Source organism: Ursus americanus, chromosome 1, assembly GCF_024610735.1.
Source record: "Ursus americanus isolate L20-20 chromosome 1, mUrsAme1.1.p, whole genome shotgun sequence".
Classification (NCBI taxonomy): Eukaryota; Metazoa; Chordata; class Mammalia; order Carnivora; family Ursidae; genus Ursus; species Ursus americanus.
This window is the reverse complement of record NC_142127.1, coordinates 19,601,144-19,628,876: the sequence shown is the minus strand read 5'-3', so window position 1 is coordinate 19,628,876 and position 27,733 is coordinate 19,601,144. Positions and strand designations below refer to the sequence as shown.

Below are 27,733 nucleotides of genomic sequence, written 5' to 3'. Positions count from 1 at the left end.
AATTGCTATATGACCTTGGGCAACGCACTTAACCTTTCAGAGCTTCAATTTTCTTGCTTATCCTCTGTGGGTAATACTGTTGATTCAACTCATAGGACAGCTGTTAGGAATGCCTAATTAAATTGGATTTAAAGCAGTTTGCAAATGTAATATATGTGTGTGTGTCCACTTAAAATTCCTTATTCCTTAAAAATGCAAACCCTTATTGCATGGTGCACTGGGTGTTACATGCAACTAATGAATCATCGAGGCTTACATCGGAAACCGGGGATGTACTGTATGGTGACTAACATAATATAATAAAAAATCACTTAAAAAATGCAAACCCTTAATTTCAGACGAAGCAACTCATGTTTATATCTGCACAAACTATCTAGGACGACCGGTGAGGCAAATAAGCATGTTCTCTCTACGGTACTTACCATACACTCACTGAAGCCCATGCAATAGTTCTAATTTCTAGAGACTATCTTCAAATTCCTCTACTTGCTATCCTCACCACTGCAGCTGTTAGAACATCTGCAATTTGTAAAGCTAACCTTATCAAATAGTGACCACCTTTGAGTGTGGCCCTTCCTTTCTCTATATAACTGAAGTCACCCACAACTGATCTTGCTTTCTATTCAACCCATGTGGTCCTTAATGCTGGCTACATGTTAGAATCTCAACGGATGCTTTTACAGACTCTTAATGCCCCCCAACCCAAACCATTTAAATCAGAATCTTGGGTAGGTGGTGCCCAAATATTGGTATGTTTAAAAAATCTCCAGGGCCAAGAATCACTGATTTAGCATATTTAAAACTGGCATGTCTTATTCACCCAATATGTAAAACAGGAAAAAGACAATGCAGCATGCTTAACCAAGCAACAGAAAACAAATGAGCACTAGCTAAATCATTAATGCTCTCAACACATTTAAAAAATGCAACCTGCCCTCTAGCTAAGTACATCATAATGGGTATAATTGGAAATGTGTACTATAAATGAGGAGGGTTAACAACACTATTTATAATGACAATTTGCACTTGTCTTTTCTTCTTGCCAACCCGTGCTGAAATGACAGGGATTTATTTTCCCTCCATGCAGACCCCTTTTCATTTTAGCAGAGGAAATGTTTAGCGGCTGCTTGCTACAGGGATCCCTAACACATTGTACTCCATCAGCCTTAAGAGTGAACTGCAACACCACACTGCATTGTACACAGACAGGTTTGAGGGACATGGATGTCACCAAGATATAAACTCAAGACATAATCATTATTAGGTAAGAATACTGAACCATATATTCAAAACAACTCTTTTAAATAATCCATATTACCCTAACTTCTTAATGCTTTATGCCTTCATGGGCATAAAAGGTTGCTATTCCTGACCAACACTGTGTTGACAGCTAGAGGACAGAAGGACTTCCAAGTCAAGCTTATGTGTCACAGCACAGTGAGGGCACAACTCAGGGATATATAACTAGCACCTTCAGACCCTCAGATCCTCTGTTCTTCTTACAAATAAGTGAAGTATATCACTTGGCCATCTGCCTGCCATGCTCAAAATGCACCACCACTCCCTATGGTTCAACCCATGAATCCTGGTTTCTGCAACTTTTTTCAATGTCCCTTCTAGGATGTGTCTACATGTAAAAAATGGTTTACCTGAATGTAAGGTGTGGGGGATCCTTTAGACATTAATATTAGTTGTGATAATAAAGTTTTTGTTTTGGGGATAGTAGTAAGACAAGTTAAAGGAAAATAACTGTAAAGATAAACCAATCAAAATAACATTTTCCACTTCTACCTAGAAATTTTAGCACAATGTAGACAAAGAGTCTCAATTACCCCTTGTATGCATGAGGTGCATGCTATTTCCTGTCTTCAAGTATTCATTATTTTGCAGCATCAACATAAATCCTCTAGCTTTTGAAATTCCTTTTTCGGCTTAGTGTTGATGTAATAACATGACTTAGAATTGGTGAGTCTGGAATGTCAGTCAGCTTTGAGAACTTAGGGAAATACTTGTTATATGGTACCTTGAAAGGAAATAATTAGAATAACTTACTTGGGGCTTTGAAGAATAATCAGGTAATGAAATGTATTTAGTTCAGGGTTTGGAATCTGGTAATATGTAGCACGGTTTGTTGGGGGACGGGTTAGTGTTGGGGTAAGTTAAGTGTTATTTCCTCTCCCTCTTCATCTAGATAACTCCTATGTTTCCTTTGAGACTGAACAGATGGTCACCTCTTTCAAGAAGTCTTTCCCACCCCAACCTCAGCCAAGTAGCCCTCTTCCCATGCTTCCATGCCTCTAGAAAAGACCCCATGTTGCATGCTTTTGTCTTCTTATCTCTCTCTGCCCTCCAGGTTTTGTAGTGCTTAAAACATAGGAGGCATCTAATAAATGATTGTTGAATAAATAAGGAGATGGATGAGTGAAAATTATGACTTGATGAAAATACAACCATCTACATTTTTTTTTTTCTTGAATGGAAAGTTGGAGACGTTAGTTTCTACCAATAAGGCAGACTATATATCTGGAGAAACTCTGCTGGCACACAGAAAATTGAATGCTGAAAAAGTTTGTTTTTAATTCATTTAAAACATTTATCTTTTTAATTTTGGAAAAATTTAAACATATCAAATGAACCCAATATATCCATCCATCAGCTTCAATAATCACATGGCCATGCTTTTTAAAAATCTATACCCCTACCCTTTCACGCACACCTGAATTATTTCTTTTTTTAAAAAATTTTAAAAATCATTTTTATTTTGTTATAATAGTCACCATACAGTACATCCCCAGTTTTTGATGCAATGTTCCATGATTCATTATTTGCGTATAACACCCAGTGCATTCAGATATCGTAACATTTCATCTGTAAATATTTCAGAATAGATTTATAAAAGAAAGGGCCCTTTTTAAAATATAACCATTGTGGGCGCCTGGGTGACTCAGTCAGTTAAGCGTCAGACTCTTGGTTTTGGCTCAGGCCATAATCTCATAGGGGGTGAGATGGAGCCCTGCAAAGGGCTCCATGCTCAGTGGGGAGTCTGCTTAAAGGCTCTTCCCTTGCTTCCTGCCCTACAAGTGCATGTGCTCTCTCTCTCTCAAATAAATAAATAAATCTTTAAAAAATAAAATGTAACCATAGTAACACTTTCATACCCAGAAATATCAATACCAATTCTAAAATACTAATAAATACCCAACTGTCATTGGGTTATAATTTGGGTCCCAAATGTCAACTGAGCTGTAATTGGTTGACATGTCCTATAGGTTCCTCCCCCTTTTCTTCTGGTTTTCTTTGAAATTCTTTTTGAAATGCTTTCAAAAATAGATTATAAATGCATGTCTAAAAAGGCAGGCAAGTAAAATTTTGGAGCACTGGCACTTGATGAAATTTCTTCATTGCTGACAGTGAGGACATGGCTTTTAAAAGAGACATTAAATCAAGACTGCATGGCCAGAGCATAGAGTGATGTTTGGTTGGAGACTCTCCCACTTAGAAACACATAAAGTTGGAATTCCCTTCATATGTGGATAGTGAAAAAACCTACTATAACAAACAGAAAGAGTGGGGTTGCTTTCTTGTCTTTACCGTGACTCTAGAAAGAACGAGAAAAAAAAGAAAAGTCACCCAGAGTGTTCCTAACCAGATGCCTCTTTATTAATACATGTGTGGAGCTGGAGTTAGCGCTACTCTATCTGAAGAAGGAAATCTAAGATGATAATGTTTATCATGTGCTCTGGATTATTCTGGAAGAAGAACAACGAAATTCTCTAAGGAGGAGATATTGCTCTAGAAAATGAAAACACAACAAAAGAAAAAAATATTATTCCCGACCTCATGGACCTTACATTCTAGTGGAGAGAGAAAGACAACTAAAAAAATAAGTTAAGGGGCTTCTGGGTGGCACAGTGGTTAAGCGTCTGCCTTCGGCTCAGGGCGTGATCCCGGCGTTACGGGATCGAGTCCCACATCAGGCTCCTCCACTATGAGCCTGCTTCTTCCTCCCCCACTCCCCCTGCTTGTGTTCCCTCTCTCGCTGGCTGTCTCTATTTCTGTCGAATAAATAAATAAAATATTTAAAAAAATAAGTTAAATATTAAGTGTTTCATAAGGCAATTAAATGCTGTGCAAAACACACACACATACACAAATACAGCCAAGAGTGGTAGAGAATGTGCCTCTGTGTGTGTGTGTGTGTGTGTGTGTGTGTGTGTGTGTGTGGGTGGGTGTGGTGAAGTTGGGCAATGTTGTAATTTTAAAGTTCACAAGCCTCAATGAGAAGGGGATATTTGAGCAAGAATATGAAGGACCTTGGTGCTCATCCCTATATCTGGGGGAAGAGAAATTTAGGCAGAGGGAATACTATGTACAAAGACCCAGCAGAGTGAAATTCCAGAGTGAGCAAGGGTGTCCAGGGTGGCTGGATCACTGGGTACACTGGTGTGTGGAGTTGGAGTGGGAGTGGAGGGAGGGATGATAGAAAAGGTCAGTGTCTCCACAAAGAAAAACAAATTGGATTTTGATCTAATATCATACATAAAAATGAATTATTAAAGATTCACATGTAAAAGTTTCTGTAGAAAAACAGAGATATCTTTATGTCTTTGGGATAGGAAAAAAAATCTTAAAACACAAAGATGAAAATCATAAAGTGATAAATACAATTAGCATTAATATTAACCACTTCTGTTCACTGAATGACAAACCTCACTCTTTTTTTTTTTTAATTTATTCGACAGAGATAGAGACAGCCAGCGAGAGAGGGAACACAAGCAGGCGAAGTGGGAGAGGAAGAAGCAGGCTTATAGCGGAGGAGCCTGATGTGGGGCTCGATCCCATAACGCCGGGATCACGCCCTGAGCCGAAGGCAGACGCTTAACGACTGCGCCACCCAGGCGCCCCCAAACCTCACTCTTAATTGTGATATCTGCACTATGTGGAACCAAGCAAGGTTTACTTTCCAGAATATCATCTTAAAATAATAAGAAAAACAATCCAAGCACTTGCCTTGCTTCGTTCCCTTGCCAAGTGCTCTACATAAACCAGCTCGATCCTCATAACAATCCTAAAACACAGTTACTCTTGTTATTCCCATTTTGAAGGTCAGAGAATGGAGAACAGAGAAGGTTTGTATCTCATCCAAAATGCCAGTAAGTAATAAAGAGGACTTGAAACCCAGGAAGTCTGCATCCAAAGTATGTGTCCTCGCTGCTCCGCTTTGCTATCTTATGCCTCCCACCCTTGAATGTTCTCAGCCAAGTGCAAGAAGTGCAGTCCAATAAAACTGCAATCCAATAATGGCAACTGTTCCCAGGAATAAAACTCAAAACCAGTTAGGTCCCTTCAACAGATGACTGGATTAAAAAGATGTGGTCCATATATACAATGGAATATTACTCAGCCATCAAAAAGAACGATTTCTCAACATTTGCTGCAACATGGACGGGACTGGAGGAGATAATGCTAAGCGAAATAAGTCAAGCAGAGAAAGATGATTATCATATGGTTTCACTCATTTATGGAACATAAGAAGTAGGAAGATCGGTAGGAGAAGAAAGGGAAGAAGAAAGGGGGGGTAAACAGAAGGCGGAATGAACCAGGAGAGACTATGGACTCTGGGAAACAAACTGAGGGCTTCGGGGCGGGGGAAGGGATAGGCTGGTGATGGGTATGAAGGAGGGCACGTATTGCATGGTGCACTGAGTGTTATACACAAGTAATGAATCATGGAACTTTACATCAAAAACTAGGGATGTACTATATGGTGACTAACATAATATAATAAAAATATTATTATTAAAAAAAAAACAGTTAGGAGCCTGGCCTCTAGAGAAAGCCAGTAAGGACCAAGACCACCCAGCTTACAGAGTCCCAGGCTCAGTAGGTCTCTTAATTTAATGCTTTGCTACAGCTGCCTCAAAATTTTTAATAATTTTTAAACAAAGCACCCCACATTTTCATTTTGCACTGGACCTTCCAAATTATGGTGCTGGTCCTGAAAAAAACAACGGTAATGTGGGGAATTAATGAGATCCTCGCCATCTTTGGAATCATTTTACATCTTGGAAGTACACACAGAGGTGACTAGGAAGGGTTTGCTCCATCGTTGAGTTCTGACTGTTGCTTACTGTTTTTGCTTCTCTCTTAGCATTTAAATTCCTTGAGCAGGAAAGAGGGTTTGCATAATCATCCAGTTACGTGAACTCCACAGGATGGGCGAAGAACTCAGTACACGCTGGGTCATGAAGACAGGCTATTATATAATGTTGAGTTATGGTAATTTATACGCTTACCTACAATTCACATTTTTTTCATTCAAGAAAACAGATTCTCCTCATTTCTTGCCCAGGTAATTGAACGGCCTCATAATTTTCCCACTGGTTTCCAATGCTGTCTAACCTCATTATTTTCTGTACTATTTTTTTTCTAAAACACAAATCTGATTTTATCACACCCATGCTTAAAATTTAAAGTGTCTATTAGAATTCCAGATAATGTCCAAACTTTTTAGAATGGCATAAATCTTTTCATAAACTGGCTCCTGCATATCTCTCTAACCCTATTTCTTATCATCTTCCATATGCATTATGCATCCCGAGGCCCACTAGCTGCTTGTAATTCATTTAATTAAAATGTACTCTCTTGCTGCCAAGCATACACACACACACACACACACACACACACACACATCCCCTCTTCTATATCTAAGATACTTGTATTCCGTGTTTACTTGGAAACTCCTGATCTCCCAAATCTTACATCCTCTGACCACCTAGCTAGAGTAAGACAACCCCCTCATTGGCTGCCTAATACTCTGTGCTCATTCCTGTTATAAAAAAAAGATAGGCTTATGTACTTGAATCCTCTATCAAAATCCCCTTGAATAAAGTAACCCTATCCTATTAATCTTAACGTTACTAGCAACTGGCAGAAAGCTTGGTATACAGTACAACCTACAAAAAAGTTTGCTGAATTGCTGATACATTCATCTGTTATCATTCATTTGATTACTATTTAGGCACTTACTCTGTGGCAGCCACTATTCAATGTGTTTAAGCAGTGAACAAGACATGGAGCTTACTTTCTGATTGGGAGAATGGTTAAGTGCTATGAGGAAAACAACATGTGTATGAGCAAGGAAGAGAATGGGAAAAGGGGATTTCTAATAAGGTTGTCAGAGTAAGGCTCACCAAGACATGCTATTTGTTGTTGTTGTTTTTTAAAGATTTTATTTATTTATTTGAGAGAGGGAGGCAGTGGGGGGGGGGGATGAGCAAGGGAAGCAGCAGAGGAAGAGGGAGAAGCAGACTCCCCACCAAGCAGGGAGCCTGATGCGGAACTCAATCCCAGGACCCTGGGATCACAACCTGAGCCAAAGGCAGATGCTTAACTGACTGAGCCACCCAGGTGCCCCAAGACATGCTATTTGAACTGAAATCAAAATGTTGGGCAAAAGACTTATGCTAAGGGCTAGGAGAAGAGCATTTTAGGAAGAAGGTGCAGCCAGTGAAAGTCTGAACAAGGTAGAAGCTTGGTCAGAAAGGACTCCAATTAGCTACAAGGAAAAGTAAAGAAAGCAGTGAAAGGTGGAATAGGGGTTTACAAAGTGCCTAGCACCAGTCTGTGAGGGTGGAGCCCTCCAGATGATTCCTTCCATGTGAAGGGTTATATCCATCTCTACTGCCTTCTTTTCCCAGGATTTTCTCCCCCTTCCACACTTGTGTCTTCTTTGGGAAGGATGAGGGGTATCTAAATCATGGTTTTGGGAGAAGGAAGTGGACATATGTGGCTCGTCCTTCTCTCTCCTTCTTGTTCTTTGGGATGTATCTGCCCATAGAATGCACATATTCGGATCTGTTCTGGGACACGGTCATCAAATTTTTAGGTGTCCAACATGGGCCATGACCAAGAGGTTAAGATTGTCTATTATACAGTTGAGGATCAGCTGACATTTTGATCCCCATCTAGTTCGACTAATTCTCAATTGTTTCTAAATTTGGGTGGGGGAAAAAGTGGGTGGGGAAAAGACAGACTTCCTCAAAGTCCAAGACCAAATCCGTGCTTGTTGATCACGTATAACGGTATTTCATGTCTCATGGAATATGACAATATATGTTTATTAAACTCCTATTATTTTTCTACTAGAAGAAAGTCTCTCTCTTTCTTGCTCTCTCTCATTCTTTCTCCACACATACATACAACACACTCTCGCTATCTTTCATTTATAAAATTAATAACTTTATTGCTTGAGCTTGAATGCCCATAGATCCTACAACTTACTCAGGGAAGATGAAATACAAAATGGAGGACAAGGAGGGAATTAGTGCATACTGAGCAATGTTGCTAAGCTAGCCTCTTCACATAAGATTAGAAAACCCTAGGAAGTAAATTGTCTTACAGACGCTACATGTTGTATCTATGTTACGGGTGAGCATATAACCTCTCCATGAGGTTAACTAAATTTTAGAACACACAGCTAAGGGGCAACACCAGGAGTCTACCATAAGTATGTTAGATTCTTTACACTATGCATGAACAAATTAGAGAAAAACTCAAGAAAGAATATAATTAAGTGCTAAACTGAATTAATCAAAGATCGGTTCGAAAAGCATCTGGTCATCCAGCAGAAGAGGATATTGTTGGCTCAAGTTAGAAATGAGCATATTTCCCACAGAACCCGTTGTTGTACCTGCGGTCTATATTCTTACTCTGGTTACCATTCATGAGGCCTCTAAATAGAGTTATGATAAGCATATTTTAGGTATCAGAGCAACCTAAATTTAATTTGAAAAGACCTCAAATGGCAGAGAATCCACAATTACTAGCATACTTATTTTTGGATATTTTATTTCTTATCACTGGAAACATGCCGTTCAGTAGACATTCTATCTGAACTATTTCCATGTAGCAACTTAATTTTGAAGGAATTTCAAGAGATTAGCAGAATATCCAGTGAAGAGCTTTCTATTAGGGAACGCTTAAAAGTTGTTTGTCTAAACTATGAGCAATCTCCCTTATTTTATGCATAAATTTAATATCTTCTTGATTTGTTACCTTACATAAGTTATTTGACATTCTTATAAAACCTGGAGCTCCAAATTGACATATTAAGATCTTAACATTTAGCTCCACCTCTACTCTAAGCTTTGTCGTAGTAAGACAAATTAAATAGTTTATAAATCTACCATCATATTAGCTAATCCAGTGAGTCAAAAACCTCCTTAAACTATATGCTAATTTAGAATCATATTAACATAAGATCAAAGCCAAGAAAGTGAAAAATAATTTTTTACTTGCAGAAAATTATTTATTAAACTTAAAGTAACACCCTATCTAAATCAAAACTAATTTATTCTATTCCTTCATAAGAAGTATATTGAAAGTCTAAAAATAAACTCCTAATTAGAATGGGTACCTTGGTTTCTGAAAGGCACCATATTTACCACTACAGGCAAATAGAAATTATATTGTGATGCACTGTATTATCTGCAGAGCATTCTAGAAATATGAGAAAGAAACCAGCCAGAACTTAAGAGTTTGAAAAGAAACACAGATTTTTGCCACCAAGGCTAACAATAAATCATTATGAATATCGATGGGAGCCACAGGATTTACTTACGGTAATGTAGCTTGACTGCTGAATGAAGGAGATTAATAGTGCTTTACAGCAAGTATTAGTTGCAAACGTAGAAGGAAGACGGTGGATTTCAGATGTAAAGAACGGAACTCCATGCACCAAATCTTGTGTTTATTTTATTTTGTTTGGTATGCTAGTTTATTTTATAAAACGACAAAGACAACACTGTTTATGACAGACTGTTGATAGAAATCACAGCCTAGACATGTTGGTAAGAACTCAAGTACACACAGACTGCATATTTTGTTTGTTTGAAGTCAAATATCTGGCTCCAGTCATACTCAGGGTGAGTGCTTTCTCTCTCCTTCCAGTTTCTACTCGACATGAGCGTATAATTCCACTGCATTTCTGTTGACTGGGGCTTTGTTTTCCTTTCCTGTATTTCTACCTATGTAAACCACTCTCTTCCCAAACCAACTCTGAAGGGAAAGAGGATGGCTTTTGCGTTGGAAGCAAGCAGGTAGGTTTTGCTATGCCTCTCCCTGCAGTTCGGGCTGAAACAGACGTGAGGGAATGAGGCATGTTCTGGATTCTCTCCCAAGAGCTGAGCTTGGGGGTTCTGGGGAGGTCATTCTCAGTGGGGAACAACCACTGCCCCATCTGAGGGGCAATGCTCCCCATCTCAGCTCCGGCTGCCTTTCTGCACACTGTCCCTTGCCCCTTTCAGACAGGTGTTGACCTGAGGGAGCTGGTCCACAGGCTGCTGCAGTGACTGAGGGCCTGACGCAAACTGGGCCAGTAGGCTCTCTTTCTTGGTAGGCTCCAGAAAGAGCCAGAAGGGAAGTTTCTGTCCATGTTGGGTGCTTGACTGAAGAAAGTGTGGTAGAGTCGAGCCTGGGACAGCCATTCCAGGGCTCTGTACCTGCTAGTTATGAGGATACAGACTCAGAGAAGGTCCATTACAAGGGGCAGGACAGTAGGTATACACAGAGAAGCAGCGACAGGAGGAAGCACACTGGCCTGGAAGCTGAAAAGAGAAGCCTCGGTTCCTGTTTGCATTTCTAGTTCCCAAGACATCCATGGGGAATTTTTTCCCTTATTTTTAGATATCTGTGAGATTTTCTGTTATAATTTCCCAACAAGCCGTTTTAACCCACTATAGCTTAAACATCTTGGATCCTTGAAAGCCAAAATAAATGATTAGAACAATACAGTAGAAGCAAGTTACACATTTCTTAAATAATCCATTGGCTAATAGTTAAATGTCTCCACAGCTCAGGTGTTCTCAAACTTTAATGTGTCTTAGAATTACTAAGGCAGTTTGTTTAAAAATGGCAGATTTTGAGGGGGCGCCTGGGTGGCTCAGTCGTTAAGTGTCTGCCTTCAGCTCAGGGTGTGATCCCAGAGTCCTGGGATCGAGCCCCACATCAGGCTCCTCTGCTGGGAGCCTGCTTCTTCCTCTCCCACTCCCTCTGCTTGTGTTCCCTCTCTCGCTGGCTGTCTCTCTCTCTGTCAAATAAATAAATAAAATCTTTAAAAAAAAATGGCAGATTTTGAGGGCCCAGGCCTGACCTCAAAATCAGAATCTTTTAGGATTTTAACAAGCATCGCTGGTAATTCTGAGCTGGAAATGCATGGGCCACACTTTCAGAAACCTGTTCAAATCCTTGTTTTACCCTTGGACCAGTCTGGGCCACTGCAAGGCTACCCATGACCACAATTTTGCATTTCAACATTATATTTTTGGGTTTTATTTAAAAAACACAAACAGGGGGGCCTGGATGGCTTAGTCGGTTAAGCGTCCACCTTCAGCTCAGGTCCTGGGATCGAGCTGGTGCCAGGCTCCCTGCTCATCAGGGAGTCTGCTTCTCTTTCTCCCTCTGCCCCTCCCCCTGATCATGCTCACTCTCTCTGTCTCTGTCTCACATGAATAAATAAAATATTTAAAAAATAAATAAAAAACACAAACAAACATAAAACCATGAAACCCTTTATTTAATTTCCTATGGACACACTGCCTCAGTTGGTGACCTCCGTTGGAATGTGAAGTTGCAGTAGGAAATGCCTTCTGGGAATTAGCAATTGAATAGGCTTTGGTTTCCATGAGATACTCATATGATTTCGTTAAAAATAATAATAAGCAAGCAGACTGATGGACATAGGAATGAGTGAATGAATGAGTGAATGTGTAAACAAATAAAAAGTATGAACCATGTTTTTAACTTGTATGTTTGCCAGGAAACCAGAGATAAATCTGATTCTCAAAGTCCCACATCTTCTGTCACTGATATCACTGTGCGTGTTCTTGCAGTAAGCTACAAAATCATTTATGAAAGAAATTTAGTTAAGTCATATCTACTTTCCTCTTAGCAGTTTGCTAGCTTTGCTTAAGCAGGTTGCTTCTAACTGGCATACATTTATTTGACACGGATTTACTGAGTTCTGTTCTGTCTTGAGTTTATTACTAGGCACTTTTGGGAATGAAAGCAGAAAAGGTTCCAGCCTTCAAAGATTTCACATCCCTTCAGAGAGACACAAAACACCTTTACCAGTAGTTAGGATGCAAGCAACTCAGACAGGGTTATGGGACTCAAGAGAGAGGAGTGGCTGTTTCCAGCAGAAGGATGAGGACAAATTCTGTGGAGGAGGCAAGGATTTACACCTTGGTTAGATCTGGGCAAGCAGCAGAGATAAGGAGAAAGAGATTCTAGACAGCGGAATTCTGGCTTTCCTTACTCCTTTCTCTCACAGCACTCTGATCTTCTGCCTAGCATGTATTTTGATTTGTACCTGCATGTTCATTGGGTAATTGTGGGTTCAATGCCGCCATTTCCCTCTAGTAGACTCTATCCTCCATAGTGGAGGGGTCTGCATCTTCACTCACCACTCTGCATACAGGCACGCGGTGCCGAGCACAATGGCTAGAACACACTGATTGTTCAGCCAATGTTTTTTGCTGACCGAGTGGATGAGAGCCTAGGCTACCACGCGGTTTTGCCCTGTATTAGTGTTGCAATCTTGGGTGCTATCCCTAAGCCTCTCTTTCCTCGTATGTAAAATGGAGTAATAACCGTTCTTTCCATATAGGATTGAGGTAAGAATAGGATAATGAGTATCAATAAATTACGGTTTTTATTAATTTGATAGGATGAGGCAGTGAGATGAAGCAAAGGCATGCTGATATTATAGCCTTTTAGTGATAAGTCTGACCTTGTCTAGGTTTTTTCCCTATAACCGCACAGGCTCACGAGGCAAGGCAATGTGGTAGGTTTAATGTAAGCTGGGTATTTTTACCGGCTCTTTGCTTCTTTTGGACCAGGTGACCAGGAGTGCTTCCCTTGACCAACCCCGTCGCCTCTCTCTGGAGCAGCCCTAATGGAACAGCTGTTCCCATTTCACCAAACTGTCCCGACGGTCAATGAAACAGCATGTGTGAACACAATGTGTGACAGGTCTGTGATGTGCCACGCCGGTGTCACAGGTTTGAGAGTACCAGGCTCCAAATCCTTCAATTGCTAATAAACAGGCAAAATGAGCTGTGCCTATCGACAGGAGAAATAACTTGTGGTGGGACAAAACAGGCCCTGGAGTCACAGAATCTGGATTCCATGCTGGCTCTGCCTCTGCCACGCATGGCGGCTAACCTTGAACTCCGTACCTGATCCTTCTGAGCTGGGGGCTCCTCACCTCTTTAGTCACGTGGGATTGCACCCAACTCCTGGGGCCACCATAGGAATGACAAAAAATCCCAGCTGGTGATGCCGTGAACTCCAGGTCCCCGCAGCTGTACATCCATCTCCGGTGCCGAAGAAGAAGGGGTCAGGGAGAGGAGGAAGAGTGCGGACTGAGAACTCTTCCCTGTCAGCCATAATGTACACTAATATTTCCTCTGAAGCTGAGGTGTAGGTCACGCCAGCCAAGTTCCGACCTATCACACAATGCTGTTCCTCTATGTTGGGAAATGATCAAGGGGCTCTAATGAAATATCCTTAATTTTTGTTGTTGTTGCCAAACCTGATTTTATTTTATTTTTTTCCCAAATCAAATCTCCCTCATACTGGGTTTTAATAGAGGCTGGCAGAAGGTGCCAAATTTTAACTAAAAGCAAAACAAAACCAAGCAAAAACAAACACACGAGAGCAAAAAATTACAAGAAATTAAGAGAATTTTATCCATTATTTGGTTTCCCCCCTGAATTGAGAGAAAGTGTCTTTTATGGCTTTGATCAGCACCACTCCTGTTTGGCAGGAATATGATTGAGAACTGCAATCTCCACAAGCCCAAGTGTTTGTCACTCCTCCTACTAAATTTTCGGGAATACTTATTGAGTACAAGGACAATGTAGTGATATACGGGCTTTAAATTATAGACTAAAGGGGTCAAGTCACCCCCAGCAGAGCCCGTATAAAACAAAGGCACCTATGCTCTGCAGGTTGAGGCTGGAGCTTGGGACATATATGTATTTCAAAAATACTGGGGAATAGATAACATCTAATATTTACAGAGGTGGTAACTGGAATTTAGGTTACTTTCTCAAAGAAAGTCATTAGATCATCATAATGCCCAGTGTCCCAGGCCCAAAATCTCAATTACTCAAACATAGCAGATTCCTCATTATTCGGGAGTAAATCAGTACTCCATCCACTACTTCCCAGGTAGACAAAAGTACAGACGGTCCTGTCGGGAGAAAGAGGGAATCCTGTGTGCTGGAAAGGGGTCAGTGAAGAGTGGTGCTAGTGTGGACTTGAATGGGAGAAATTCTGGATTCTAGGATAGGTGACTTTTGACTTTGACATTCTGAATGACCATTATCTTTTTCCCTAATTGGCTTGGGTCCACCATACCATGTGTCAATGCTATGACTTCATCTTTATGGAAGCAAAATCTTTAGGCATTAGAACTGGTTGTGGGAAAGATGCAGAGTTCATGTGTTCATTCATTCAACAACAATTACCAAACGCCCCTCATGTCCCAGACATTATGCTAAGCCCTGCAAGTTCATTAATGAAATCAGAAGACAACTGCCCTCTAAATGTTATCATCTTGTCCAAGGAAAACACAGACATGGAAACAAGTGTCATCATACTGGCACAGGAGGTCTAGGCGTTGCAGGGCACCTGTAAGTTCCCTGTTCCTAAGGAACTTACATACTGCTACTACTAATAAATTTCCATGTACGTGACATTCTTCAATGTGCCCGAATCTCCGTGAATCCTTATACCCACTCTAGGAAGTAGATGCCAATACTATCTCATTTTGGACAGGACGGAACTGAAACACAGCAAGTTGAAAGGGAGTCTAAAGTGACTTATACGGCCACGATGGGACTTGAGAGTCCATGCTCTTAACTGCTGCACCACACTGCCTACGCAGATAAAAAAAAAATTTGCTCTCTTTGATCCTGAAAACCTCAAGACCTATCTGTAGGAGGCTTGACACAGGAACAAAGGCTACCACCAAATGAAGTTTCCTACCAATTCCCAGCAGCAGTTTGCCTTTGACCTTCCTGTTTCCATGACACTGCTCTCCAGCTTGTCCCTTAGAGATGCAAGTTCAAGGGCTCCCTCAGCCTTTAATTACTGATACTGACAAATAATTAATCATTAGCTCTGTGGTTTCTAGGAATTTATAAGAAGAGCTATTTTGAATATGGCACATTTTATCTTCCAGCCCAATAACTTTAGCTCCTACGTATTTTCCCTTCTATAGAAGTGATATACACATTTGGGAATTATTTCAAAATAATCCACAGGTGGGGTGACAGAAAGGGGGATGCTGGTAGCACAGGAAAAACGAGAGCACAGGGAAAACAAATAAGTTGATGATTGTTTTCACTTGGCAGTGGTTACACAAGAGCACGTTCCATTAATCATTAATATTCCACATTAACATTGTATTAATTTATGTACATGCCTGAAACTTCATATAATTCAATGCTGGAAATATAAAGTAAGCCCCTTTAAAGATAACCTGAGAGAAATTCTGGAAAATCATTACTGATTTGTGACTTAAAAACATGAAGTGTGATGGTTACAAGAGCAGTGGCCAAGATAATTCCCAACAAAACCCAGACAAACAATTGTCAGTGATCTCCTACAATAGGTTAAAAAATAGGTTAAAATGTATGTGAAGGCATGTTGCACCGTACAAAGCACTAAATGAGTGTTTCTCATCCTTACCCACTTAAGGAGTCACTGGAGGAGAGTTTTAATATTGCAAATGTCCCTTCAGCATGAACAGACTCTGACGAACAGGGGCTAGAGTGAGTCTTGGACATCTACGCATTAAAAAACAAAACAAAACAAAACAAAACAAAACAAAACTGCAGAGGGCTGAGAACCTCTACAATAAGAAACTGTTGTCATTATTAAGTAACATCGGCTACTTCAGGCAGGCGTTTGCTCTACAGGCTGAAGGAAGAATAAAAGAAAACAGCAAGAAAAGCCCCAAAGGCTGGTTCTTGATCATTTGGCTCATTTATGACTGGGACTTAAAAATCAGAGATGCCACAACAGGGCCACAGCATGACGAATATCTGATCTGCTTAGAAGAATGTGGGACTATCATTAAGCATTTAAAGAGAGACACAGATGAGGAGGAGTATGAAGCAGGAGCAGAGGCTGGCTACTAGCTAGAGATTGTTCATGGCTTGAGAATACTTTTAAGTCATAGGATTCAGTTCATGAACCCAGCCCGGACCAAATAAAAGCTGACACAACTCATCCATTGCTAAGGCACAAATCGCTCCTGGTGCACTCAGCCCAATGAAGCCATCTTGGCTCTCCGAGAAGTTTCAAATGGGTTTGGCTTGAGGTTCATATAACCCAGTGATTCCCTGATCGTATGAAAAGCCTATTAAATCATGATGTCTTGGAATACAACCCAAACATAAAAGTATGTTCTAGAGATCTCTAGGTGATTCCACTGTGCAATCAAATTTAAGGACCATGAACATAAACTATTCTTTGATGAACCAATCTGAAACCACAGCTGCAAAAAAGAGCTCCTCCTTCCTCATTAGCCAAGGTTGTCCCCTGCTCTGGCCCATGTTTCTCCTGATTTCTCAGTGTAGGCTAAACCACTTCTCCTCACCCCACACCGTACCTCACCTGTGTCCTCACCTGCTGATTTGTTCCTAGGCTATGCTTCTCACTTCACAACTTCGACCACATCATTGCCTCGCTCAAAAATTTCTAACGAACCTCATTCCAACCTGGAGCTTCGTAACCAAAATATAGCTATTACCTGGGAGCTTACAGAAAGGTACAATTCCAGGCCGCATCTGGGTCTACTGATTTAGAATCTGTAGTTACTAAGATCCCCAGGGGATTTGTATGAGCATTTAAGTTTGAGAAGGGTTATTCAAGAGCACCATTCTCCAAAGTGTATTTTTGAAGGACACTCTCAAGGACAGAGAGTATCCTGCCTGGATTCAAAGTCAGACCATTCCCGCTCTTTACAGGACATCTGTCCATCCAAAAAGTAGTTATTGAGTGACTACTATGCCCCATACTGTGTTGGTTTTAGAGGATCCAGCATGAAGATGACAGAAGTGATGTCTGCATTCATGGACTTATAGCAAGGACAATATTGATATGGAAAGATAACAATGGGGTTTTACATAGGGGGATGTGCAGAATGCTCTGGGATGATCTAGTTAATGAAGTAAGTTGGGGACAGCCTAACCCATCTGGGAGATCTAGAACATGAGAATAGCATTGCTGGGGAAAGGCTGCTAATTCAGGTCCCTGTGGATACAGGGGGTCAACACAGGAGGGGCATCTGAATACAGTGTCAGCTTCACACACAGCAGGTGCAAAGGCTCAGAGCAACTATAGAAACACTTGTCCAGTGCCTACTCCATGCAAGGCAGGGCTCCAGGCGCTTTCCATATATGTAAGTGTGACTATTAACCCTGTTTTATAAACAAGGAAACCGAGCCACAGAGAGACGAAGTAGTGTGTCCCCATCACAGAACAAACTTTGAAACTCAACCCTGTCCATCTCACTCCAGCACCTGTGTTCTTAGCTATCACACGCTACAACTGTCGAGCTGGGCAGAAAGTGATGCATTCAAGAAGCTGAAAAACAGGCCATATGTCCAGAGTTCAAGCAGTATTTGTTCATGGATCTTATTTTTTTTTTAAATCATCAGAAGGAGAATGCATTACCATTCAAGAGCAGCTACTTACAACTCATATTTTTGGGGTCCATCCCATAGTTACCAAATCAGAATTTCTAGCTATGGAACTGAAAATCTGCATTTTAGCAATGCTTCCAAGATGGTTCAGAGACAATAAAGTCTGAGGACCATAGGTTTAGAGGTACAATTTCCTTCAATATTCTCCTCCCTCTCATCGTCCCCCCTAATTAACCCACAGTTATTTAATAATATATTGGTCCCAAGATATAAACTAAACATGAGGGTAAATAGGACTGAAGTGGAAAGTTAGAATAAATCTGAAAATTGAATCTTTGCTCCTCCAGGTCCCCTGACTGCCAGGCTGTGAAAAGAATTATCTAGGCTTGAAAAATTGGAGGCAAAGAAAGACCACAGAGGCTTAGAACTATTTTCATTACAATGCCAACCATTTAAATAACTAATTGAATCTCTGGAAATTGAAGTAAAATTTAAAATTGCCGGAAGAGCAATTATTTCACATGCTCTATGATTCCTCCATCCTTAGCCAGTGCTAGAAGACTCTCAGGCAGCGGAGAATTTTCTTGAACATAGAATACATGCAAGAGCAGTAGCCGACGTAATCTCTGGCCACTAGGGTGCACTGGCTCAACAAAACTAATATGCCTCCCTCAGTGCCAGGGGACCCTGCCAGCTCCAACACCAATATCTGGCTGCCAGTGGGGTGTTCTTTTAATTCAGTTTTTCCTCTCTTATAATCATTTAACAGAGGAATTATACTAATCTCTCATGAGGAAGAAACTGAAAGAAATAGCTGAATCTCAATAAAACTCCTTCATCATAGTTTATTTTATTTTCCTGCATTTTCCCAATATTTATCTTTATTTATCTTTTCATGTCTTTCAAGTACATTACCATTAAAATTCCAAAAGTCAGCCTCCTCGATGCTGCCTTTCAAATGGTTCAGAAAGATCATAGCTCTTCTGTCCCGCTCTGTCTGGAGGTGACATTACCTTGTTCATTCAGTTCACTTACCCTATATCCCCATTCTAGAAAATAAGATTGGAAAACTTTCTAGAAGACACTGTTATTTTTATCCCTCAAAAGATCAGAAAAATATTCCACTGTATTTTTCAAGGCTCTTTCATATTCAAAATATTTATTTTAATGCTATCCATAAGAAAGCTCAATGGATACAACCATATTAATTCTGTGACAAAAGAACATTAAGAAGACAAAATGGCACGGTTATGAAAACCTTATGCAGGTTCCCCACTGTTGCAACATAAGACACAGGTGATGACAATCTTCTTCAGCTGTCACTATCCCTTTGATGTGTCAGGCAGATCTGTGTCAATGTTGGTCATCTATTCACATCACATGCATGATAACACGTAAGTCAAGGAACATGGGGGATCCTGGATGCAGAGGGATGGAATTTCCCAAGGAAAAGTGTGAATGCTCTGGGGCAGGTTCTCTCCTCCCACAACCGCAAACAGTACTTCCTTGCCCCTTCTTCCAGGAGGCTAGTACAGCCTTGTCCTGCCTGAGAAGACATGACTACCCAGAGGAGGTGACGATGTGTGGATGAAACCCAATTTACTCTGGGCACTAGGGTTATGATTCTATGCACCTTTCCTTTTCTTGGAGTTGCTTTTTCTTACTGTGGTAATGGTAAGATCCACTGGACCAAGGCTGGGGAATGAGACTATGGGAGAAGAATTAAATTACGAACTCTAGGTCTTAGGTGGAAATGGAGCTTTTGGACTAGGAGTACTGGTATCTCCACACGGACTTGCTCATCAGGGGGAGTGCAGTAAGCATGGGGGGAAAGACCTGTTCTAAGAAAGAGGGTCACTTTACCAAAATGCTCCTATGTGTTTTTTAGGACTGAGGTATTAAGTATCCTGGATCATTGCCCTCCAAATACACCCAGGTGTATAAAGTATCACCATTTATAGTAAAGAAACACAAACCTTATATTGTCAATTCCTGTACCTATCCAATGCTTTTTACATATCTGCCCTTGTTCTTCCACAGGCTTATATTGTCAGTGATGCAAGCACAGTGCTTAAGGACCTATAGTCTAATAAAGATTCCTCCAGTCAGACTCCCAGCACACAGGAGCCATAAAGAAACGGTGTCAGTGATGAGGCTTTATAAGGAACCACATGTGGACGGCTGTTCAAATCCCCACGACAGGGTTCCCGGAGGAGGAGGAGTCCGTCATGCACTCCAGTGACAGGACAGCATCTAGTAACTGAATATGTCTTCCCTGCCAAGTCCTGAGGGATCTGGAAACCCAAGCCTTCATTTACAAATTTTACCAACCTTGCTTCGCAGGGGGACATGCAAATGGAAAAGAAAGGTGCTCCCATTCTACAGTCTCTCGTTTACTTGGCAGTGGGGGAATACAATCAGGCGGTTAGCAAGAGAAACACTAAAAACAGATTGCACTGACCTGGTTGGCAGGACCTCGGGCAAGGCGTCCACTCACTGAAAGCTGTCACGATACAGTCTTTTTTGCATGGGAGAAGGCAAGGACGCACTGTTTCGGGCCGAGTTGAATCTGGACATCTGTCAATGGTAAGAGACAACAGAGACAATATCAATGCCTCCTGGAAGAAGTAAGTGGTTTAGCAGAGAACTGTGGGGTTCCAGAACAGAAAACACTGAGGCCCTGTTGTTGCTTCTAAGGACAAGGAAGAGAGCCAGGGAGGTGAGGCTGCTTGCCTAACGGCCCCCAGCCAGAGGCAGAGTCAAGGGCAACGTCAGCTCTCTTGACCCAGAGACCAAAATACTTCTCACTCCTCCAGGAAAAGAGCGATCCCTGAAACTAATGGAAGGGAATGCCTTCACAAGAATGTGTCCCCATCAGCATCAATTCAAATGACATTTGATTTTTTTTTTTTTTTGGAATGAACATATCTGATATTTGTTTTGGAAAGCATTCAGATCAGTGATATTCTACCAAAGAAACAGGAAAATACAAGGCAATATATGAACATATTGGGAAACAAAAATCATTGAAAAACCACTTAAGTTTACCCTTTATCTTTGATATGAGCAGAATTTTAGAACATCTAAACGATTGGCAGGTATCTCTTTAGAACATGTGGACTGAGCTGGAGCAAACAAAACATGACAGATGGCAAATGTCAAATATACTAACTAGCATTAACAAGAGCAACACTGCAGTTCTGTTATTTTGCTGATAATGAATGCTCACACTTGGGAAGAAAGCACCACAGTCAATTGATTCATAATCACTTGGAAAAACTAAAGCCTCAGAAAATGGCAATCAAGCTTTTGTTTGTTTTCTTGCCTGCTTACTTGTTTTATGAACACAGAGGGCTAAAAACTACATTGATTATCTTCTAAAACAGTGATATGCCAAAAAGAAAAACAGGAAAGCACTCAGGACAGATATTTGCATTTTAAATTCTGTTCCCCATAAGTTCCTCACAAAACACATAAATGCAGCGTGGGTAAAGCTTAACAGCATGAGCTCTGGTATTAAGAAGGCAGCGCTGAGTTAAGGACTTTAGCTAGCTTCTTTCATTTATTCCTAATGACAACAGTGAGAGGCATTATAGCCTTCATTTTCACATGATAAACTGAGGCACTGGAATAATCAGTAATGGACCCAAAGCCACACAGGGAGAGACCATTTGAGAAAAATTATAATAGGGAAAAAAAAAACAACAACAGTGTAGAAAGTTCAGACAATCAATAGACCTTCTCAAAGAAGAGAAAACAGAGGAGATAAAGTTAATGAGGAAATAATGAATTAAAAAAAAAACCCACAGAGCTGATGAAAGGATGACAGTTCAGGTGAAGAGCCCACCAATTGTATACAAAATGACCAACATGCCAATGCAAAGGTTGTCCAGTTTTCAAACACCAAAAAAAAAGGTAAGAGAACAGACTATAATGGTTGTGGGAGAAGAGGAAGAAAAATTTGTCATCCAAGAATCTGGCTGACATCAGTCCTCATCAATTTAGATAATGATCAAAATGAAAACATTTTCTTAGCTTTAAAACTTTAAAAACAATATATAAGCCAAATGTGGATGACCGAACTTGACCGTGGAACAGAATGTACATGATAATATTCGTGACACCATCAGGTAAAGACACAGCGGACAAAGCAGGGGGCATGGAAAGGGAGGGAGACAGAGTGGAGGCTTGGATGTCCTTATCTGACAAAGCAGGTGGGCAGAGTGACAATCTAAATATAAACGAAAACAGAAATAAAGTTCTAAAAAGATTAATCAAAAGTACTAAAGCAACGTACCCAACAGAACACCACCAATCTGGGACTGGAAACAGGAGTACGTGTAAATGGGCCAAGGTTCTTTGCTTTCACGAGAGGGAATCAAGGGATGGGCATTTTAAATTGATAAATGAGATGTAGGAATGATGTGTGGAAACTGTATGATTTAAAGTTAAGAAGTAAACATGAAAAAGGGAAGAGGACAAAAAATATACACTCGTGCTTGCTTGTACTGACATAAAGATACACTGGACAGAGATAAGACACTAACACAGTGGCTGCCAGCGGCAGGACAGGGGACGGGGGACAGGGAGACAGGGGTGGGAGCAGGGCTGTAAGCATCAGGCTTCTCTTTGTTATATATTGTATTTCTCCTTGCATGTCGTTATATTTGTGAACCACGTGAAGGCTTACCAGTCAAAACAGAGAGAGAGAAGCAGAGACAGAGACAGAGAGAAAACATAGAACAACTGTTAAAATGTGGCTGTGGCTGTGGCCGTGTTTGAGATGTGGGATACTAAACGGAGCAGGAGATGGGTGGGACCTGTTGCCTGCCATCATTGGTCTCCCTGTATTATTTTACTTTTTCTACGGACCAAAGAAAACTTGGCTAAAAATGGAAAATGGATATACTCACAGAAAAAGAATTGCTCAATAAATTACTAGTGGCATTATTAATCATACTTCGTATACACAGAAATGCTGTCCATCAAAGAGATCAGTTCAATAAACAAAACAACAGAAAGAAAGAAGAGTGTCTTTGTGAGAATATAGTGTTACATAAACAAGCTACTCGGGTAAGGAAAATTTATGTCATACTTTACTAGAGATAGCAAAAAACGCTAAAATCATTCCCAAGTCCTTTATTCATACTCTGAGGTCTACTAAAATTAAATTGAGCAGCAGTGTATTCCAACTCCTCTCCAACAGCGCCTGGTGTATGGCTGGAAATGGATGTGTGAGTTGAGCAACACCAGCTTCCTGCGTGCTCCGTGCAGCAGCAGGGGCCCACGTCCAACCAGCGACTTCACGCTCACTCGTCCATTGGCAAAATAGCTTAGAAATATTTGTGGCACTGGCTTCAGGCTTTCTGGAGAGGGAGGCTGATCCTGCAGGGATTTTGCTCACTTCAGTTAGGAGTAGGTGTTAATCTCTTTTAGGAACTGATATTGCTGACTTGATTTACCCTTGATCAGCATCACTCACAATAAATACTCACTGAGCATAGTGTCAACTTTTCACAATGCAGCCCCTTTCTCTCTCCATGTTCTGCCCCGAAGTCCATAAGAGAGAAACAGTATCAGCTCCTCAGTGGCAACGATCAAGCTCAGGTTATATTGCTTTCATAGAGGCCAAGACTGGAACGTGATTTCCGGTCTGATAGGAGCCAAATATTCTCTTGTCAGTGAAAATGGGTTTTCTGCTCATTTCTTTTGCCAGCAAAGTTGACCCTTTCTGCAGGGGTTCAACGTCCTCTTCCTTTCTATTTGCAGGATGTCTACCCCTTCAAGAATCATCACATTTCTAATTTTCATAAGTTTCTTCTTAGTCTTCAGAAATAGTCTTTGACCATTAGCAACATATGTGCCCTCTATTTCTAAGAAAAACCGTAAGGTTTATTTTCTGTATGGTTGTATTGACACTGACCAAAAAAGGCTTTTGCCCGCTTTTGTGCTGTTTTCGTGTGTGTGTGTGTGTGTGTGTCTGTGTGTGTGTGTCTGTGTGCCTGTGTATGCCTGCACGACACATAAACTAATTTTTAATGCTTTGATGGTGGAATTCCATCTTATATCATATCTTAAAAGTGCCATATTTTAGTTCAGCTTAAATATTTAATAACAGTTAAGTGAATGATTGGATAGTATTCAATGTTATTGGAGCCTGAAGACAAATAAATCCCTGGGGATATTAGACTAATTTATCCAGCCATTTCCAAAACAAAATTAAAGCCTTAAGACCCAGGGAGACATATGGATTCACTTTTTAGTTAGTAAACAAAGTATGGCCCCTTGGCTTTTGTCATAACTTATACTTCCTAATTTCTCATAATGCTCGGACTCTAGATTGGCAGTGCTCTCAATAAAAGGATGAATGTATTTCATTTCAGCACATATATTTCCCTGGACCAGCACCGGAATGCTCTGTAACTATTATCTTGTTGTCACCCTGTAGCCTTCAGCTCCTTATAAGCGCTAAGCTGAAATGCATCACACCGAGCTACAAAGACCTGCCATTTTTCAGTTAGGCCCCATAATCAAGATGCAGAGACAATGTTCCACTTCTTTGATCAGTCCTCCGACCCAGGAACCGATGCACGTCCCACTCAGCTTCGTGGGGCAAACCTGCCAACTCTGTCAACGTTAAATGTTTAAATGGAGCTCTGTATTATTGTATCTCACACAACACCAGGTGTTTTCACATTAAAGGCAAAAAGTGCCTTATCAGGACTTTCAGAAGGCTCCGAATTGTGTTTTTAATCTTTTTTATTATTATTATTTTTTTCTACATTGCAACTGAAAAAAAAATGATTAGTGAAACAAAACCAAACAAAACCCCAGAACTATCCCAATAAGCTCTCACTTCTGTTCTACTTCTGCCCTGGCTAGTACTCATTTTCTGATATGATCAGTTCTATTACTCATACAATGGTAACAGCCTCACCTATTCAACTGCATAGAAACCAAAACACCAACCCAGGGAAGCAAGAACTTGCAAGGAACTCTGCCTCCCAGTGCAGTGGGCTTGGAGATAAAACACATTATATTAGCCCGTCCATTCCATGGAGACATACTTCTTTCTCTGTACCGTGAAGGCCCCTCGTTCTTTAGGATGTTTCCTTCCTCTTTTCTGTTTCTATTCCCCTACCCTCACCCCAAGGATTTCACAAATGGCAGGGAATCTTTTCCCACTGCAACAGCTTTCACATAAAAAAAAGAACAAAAATATATATATATATATATATATATATATATATATATATATATTTTTTTTTTTTTTTGGAAGGGCAGAACAAAGGATATTTTCTATTGCTGCTGGTTTCACTATCTCACTATGTGCTTCACTGGACACTAGATATTAATTTCTTAGCTCAATTAATCTCCTTAACCTAAAAGTTTTTAATTAATTTTACTCAAGTCAATTCAGGCTCCTCATATTTAGCAGGGTTGTTTGGAGATATACAGTAAGAATTCAACCTAAATTGTTAAGTCTCCAGCTTCATTAGCAGGCAAAAAGTAATTAGCAATGTCTGTGTGTGTGTGTGTGTGTGTGTGTGTTAGGGAAAACATCTGTGTAATTCATTTTTTCTGTGATGGTAAGCCGAGCAAAACTAGGGGCTAGTCACAAGAATAACATTTATGTGCTCAAGCCTTTACAAAAAACAAAACAGAACAAAACAACACTTGTCATTTGAAGTAATTATAAGAATAGAAAAAGGGGCTTCCTGATCATATAATCCAACTTTTCTGGTCCAAATAGTCCTTCAAATGTGACAGTTTATTTGGTGTCATTCTTCATTCTAATGGCCCTTTGCTAAGAAATAAACCAACTGTACTCATATCAAGCAGAATTTTCCCGTTCTGGTTCAGAGCTGAAAAGTTTTGTGTCAGGGAGAAGCTCAGACATCAGGCATGCTAAATTTGCTCATCACAATAAGGAATAACAGTTCGCTGCATTTTATGTAGAGTTTACTGCTATACCTAAGCCATATTTAATTTTATTTGTATATTCAAGCTGATATTTCATGCACCTTTTTTAAGCAGCTGAAAATTTACATCATAAAAATGAACATTATCAAGGCTGCAATCCTTCCCAAGATAAAAGGAGTTCTCACGTCTGCATAATATCTTTATAAGATTTTTAGGATTTTACCAGAACCCCGTGAATCAGATTTTCACCTGAGCCAGGTGATAATGTAAAACATTATTGTCCATGTTTGGCTACAACTCCCATTGATTCAATCAGTCCATGCAGTGCTACGCATACCAGGCAAGTTGCAAAACACAACTGACATAATGTGATATTCCAAAACACAGCACAAGCAATGTTGAGTCAGGTCTAAAGCAGAAATAACATTTACGAATTAATAAGAGTAGAAGGTCATACATTAGATCTAGTCATTACTCTTCACAGCAGTCCCCTTTGCCAAAATGTATGACAATAGATCTAGTAATTTTTCTTGAACAAAGGACAGACATCAGCTTTTCTCCATCTTCAGCAATTCATATCCAATCCTTGTTGAACCCTGTAACTTTCCTACACATAAATCTAGTTCATTCATGGATTCCAAAGTCATTTATGGTACACTGACCAAATGCCTGACATTGTGCTTAGGTCTGGGGTTGCAGCAAATTAAGAACACCCAACTCTAGTCCTCTAGAAGCCACCCTTGGGAAGAGACAGAGGAGGTCTTCTGGACTGTGCTTCACTGCAAGTCCTATCACCTCCGCTTGCATCTGCAGAGCCGACTGCACATCGGACGCTCCAGCACCAGCACTATCTGGCCAGTCTGCACGACTTCTGCCATCAGCAGTTTGCTTCCCTTAACTGAGCTCCTATGACTTTCTTTACAGTACTGTGCTTTCCATGCCAGTGTGGAAAAGGCCCAGAGATACGTATCAACGTGCCTCAAGGCAATATCAACCAGGTGTTTGAGTTGCCCAGGACAGCAATGCAAACTGGATCGAAACAGGTGGAAGAGCAAATGTGTCTGCCTGTGCCGCCAGGCAGCGTAGGGACATCTTTAGCGGGATGGGCCCGGCTTGCTGCTGCCAGGATATATCCTGCTTTGGTTTCTGCTTCTTTCTGAGCATCACTTCCACTCCCTTTGCCTGCTTTTTCTTCCAGGACCGTGCCTTTGCAACTGTCAATTCATATACTTAGAACCTCATGAACAGAAAGAAGAGAGGGTTTCATTTTTCCCACCTCAGAAATTCCTGGGGAAGAGCACTAAATTGCCTCATTTGTGTCACTTGACAGAAGCTTGAGCATGCCCATCCTGGTGATGTATCACTCCTGTGACGGGGGGAGGGGGGTGTTCTACCACAGGGAAGAGACTAGTTGAAGCACGTCCACTGGGAAGTCTCCATGGACAGGACAGTTACCCAGTCACCGTATACTTCATAGGTCCCTTACATTTTCCTTTCCACGAGCTTCCTACATGGACTGGGGAAACGTCACGCCTCCTCATTTGGTCTAGAGATAAAACTCCCACAGCTGAGTTCTCTGCCTAATTATTGTTTTCCCTCTATCACTTGCAATTGTCCCTGACCCTTTTGGATATCTATATCCTAATTCCCATGTCCAAGTTTTCCTACTATTTTTTTATTTTGTTTTTTAACTTTATGTCTTCAGGTGCAGAGTCTGACAGGTATGTGATCGCGACATACTTACAGGCATGAATCAGTCTATTCAGATGGCCATATGGATTTACTGCCCCCACATAACAGAGCAATGGAACCTAACAAAGGGAGCAACACAATCCTATCCTTTCAAAGTGGAGAACCTGCCTTCACGTTGACCTAGTCTTTACATGACTGAAAAAAAGCCAAAAATACCAAGATGAGGTCAAGCAAATATTTGATTACTCAAATAGATTCAATATTCGTGGGCCACATTTACTTTCCATTAGCTAATGCACATATTATAACCTTACTGATGGTCCGTAGTATAACTGTTTCCACCTTTGTTTTTGAGAGGTATTTTCTAGTCTTTAAGAGTCAAACGAAACAAAGTTCTT

The 27,733-nt window shown here is 40.6% G+C and overlaps 1 protein-coding gene across 2 annotated transcripts in view; it reads right to left on the bottom strand.

Annotated features, from left to right (window-relative positions):
- The window catches only part of THSD7B (thrombospondin type 1 domain containing 7B), an 818,519-nt gene that overhangs the window by 351,882 nt on the left and 438,904 nt on the right, over positions 1–27,733 (bottom strand). For both annotated transcript variants that reach the window (XM_087858825.1, XM_045782780.2), the window contains exon 10: positions 20,182–20,297. In XM_087858825.1, the coding sequence (XP_087714951.1) occupies positions 20,182–20,297 (116 nt within the window). The remainder of the gene's footprint in view (positions 1–20,181; positions 20,298–27,733) is intronic.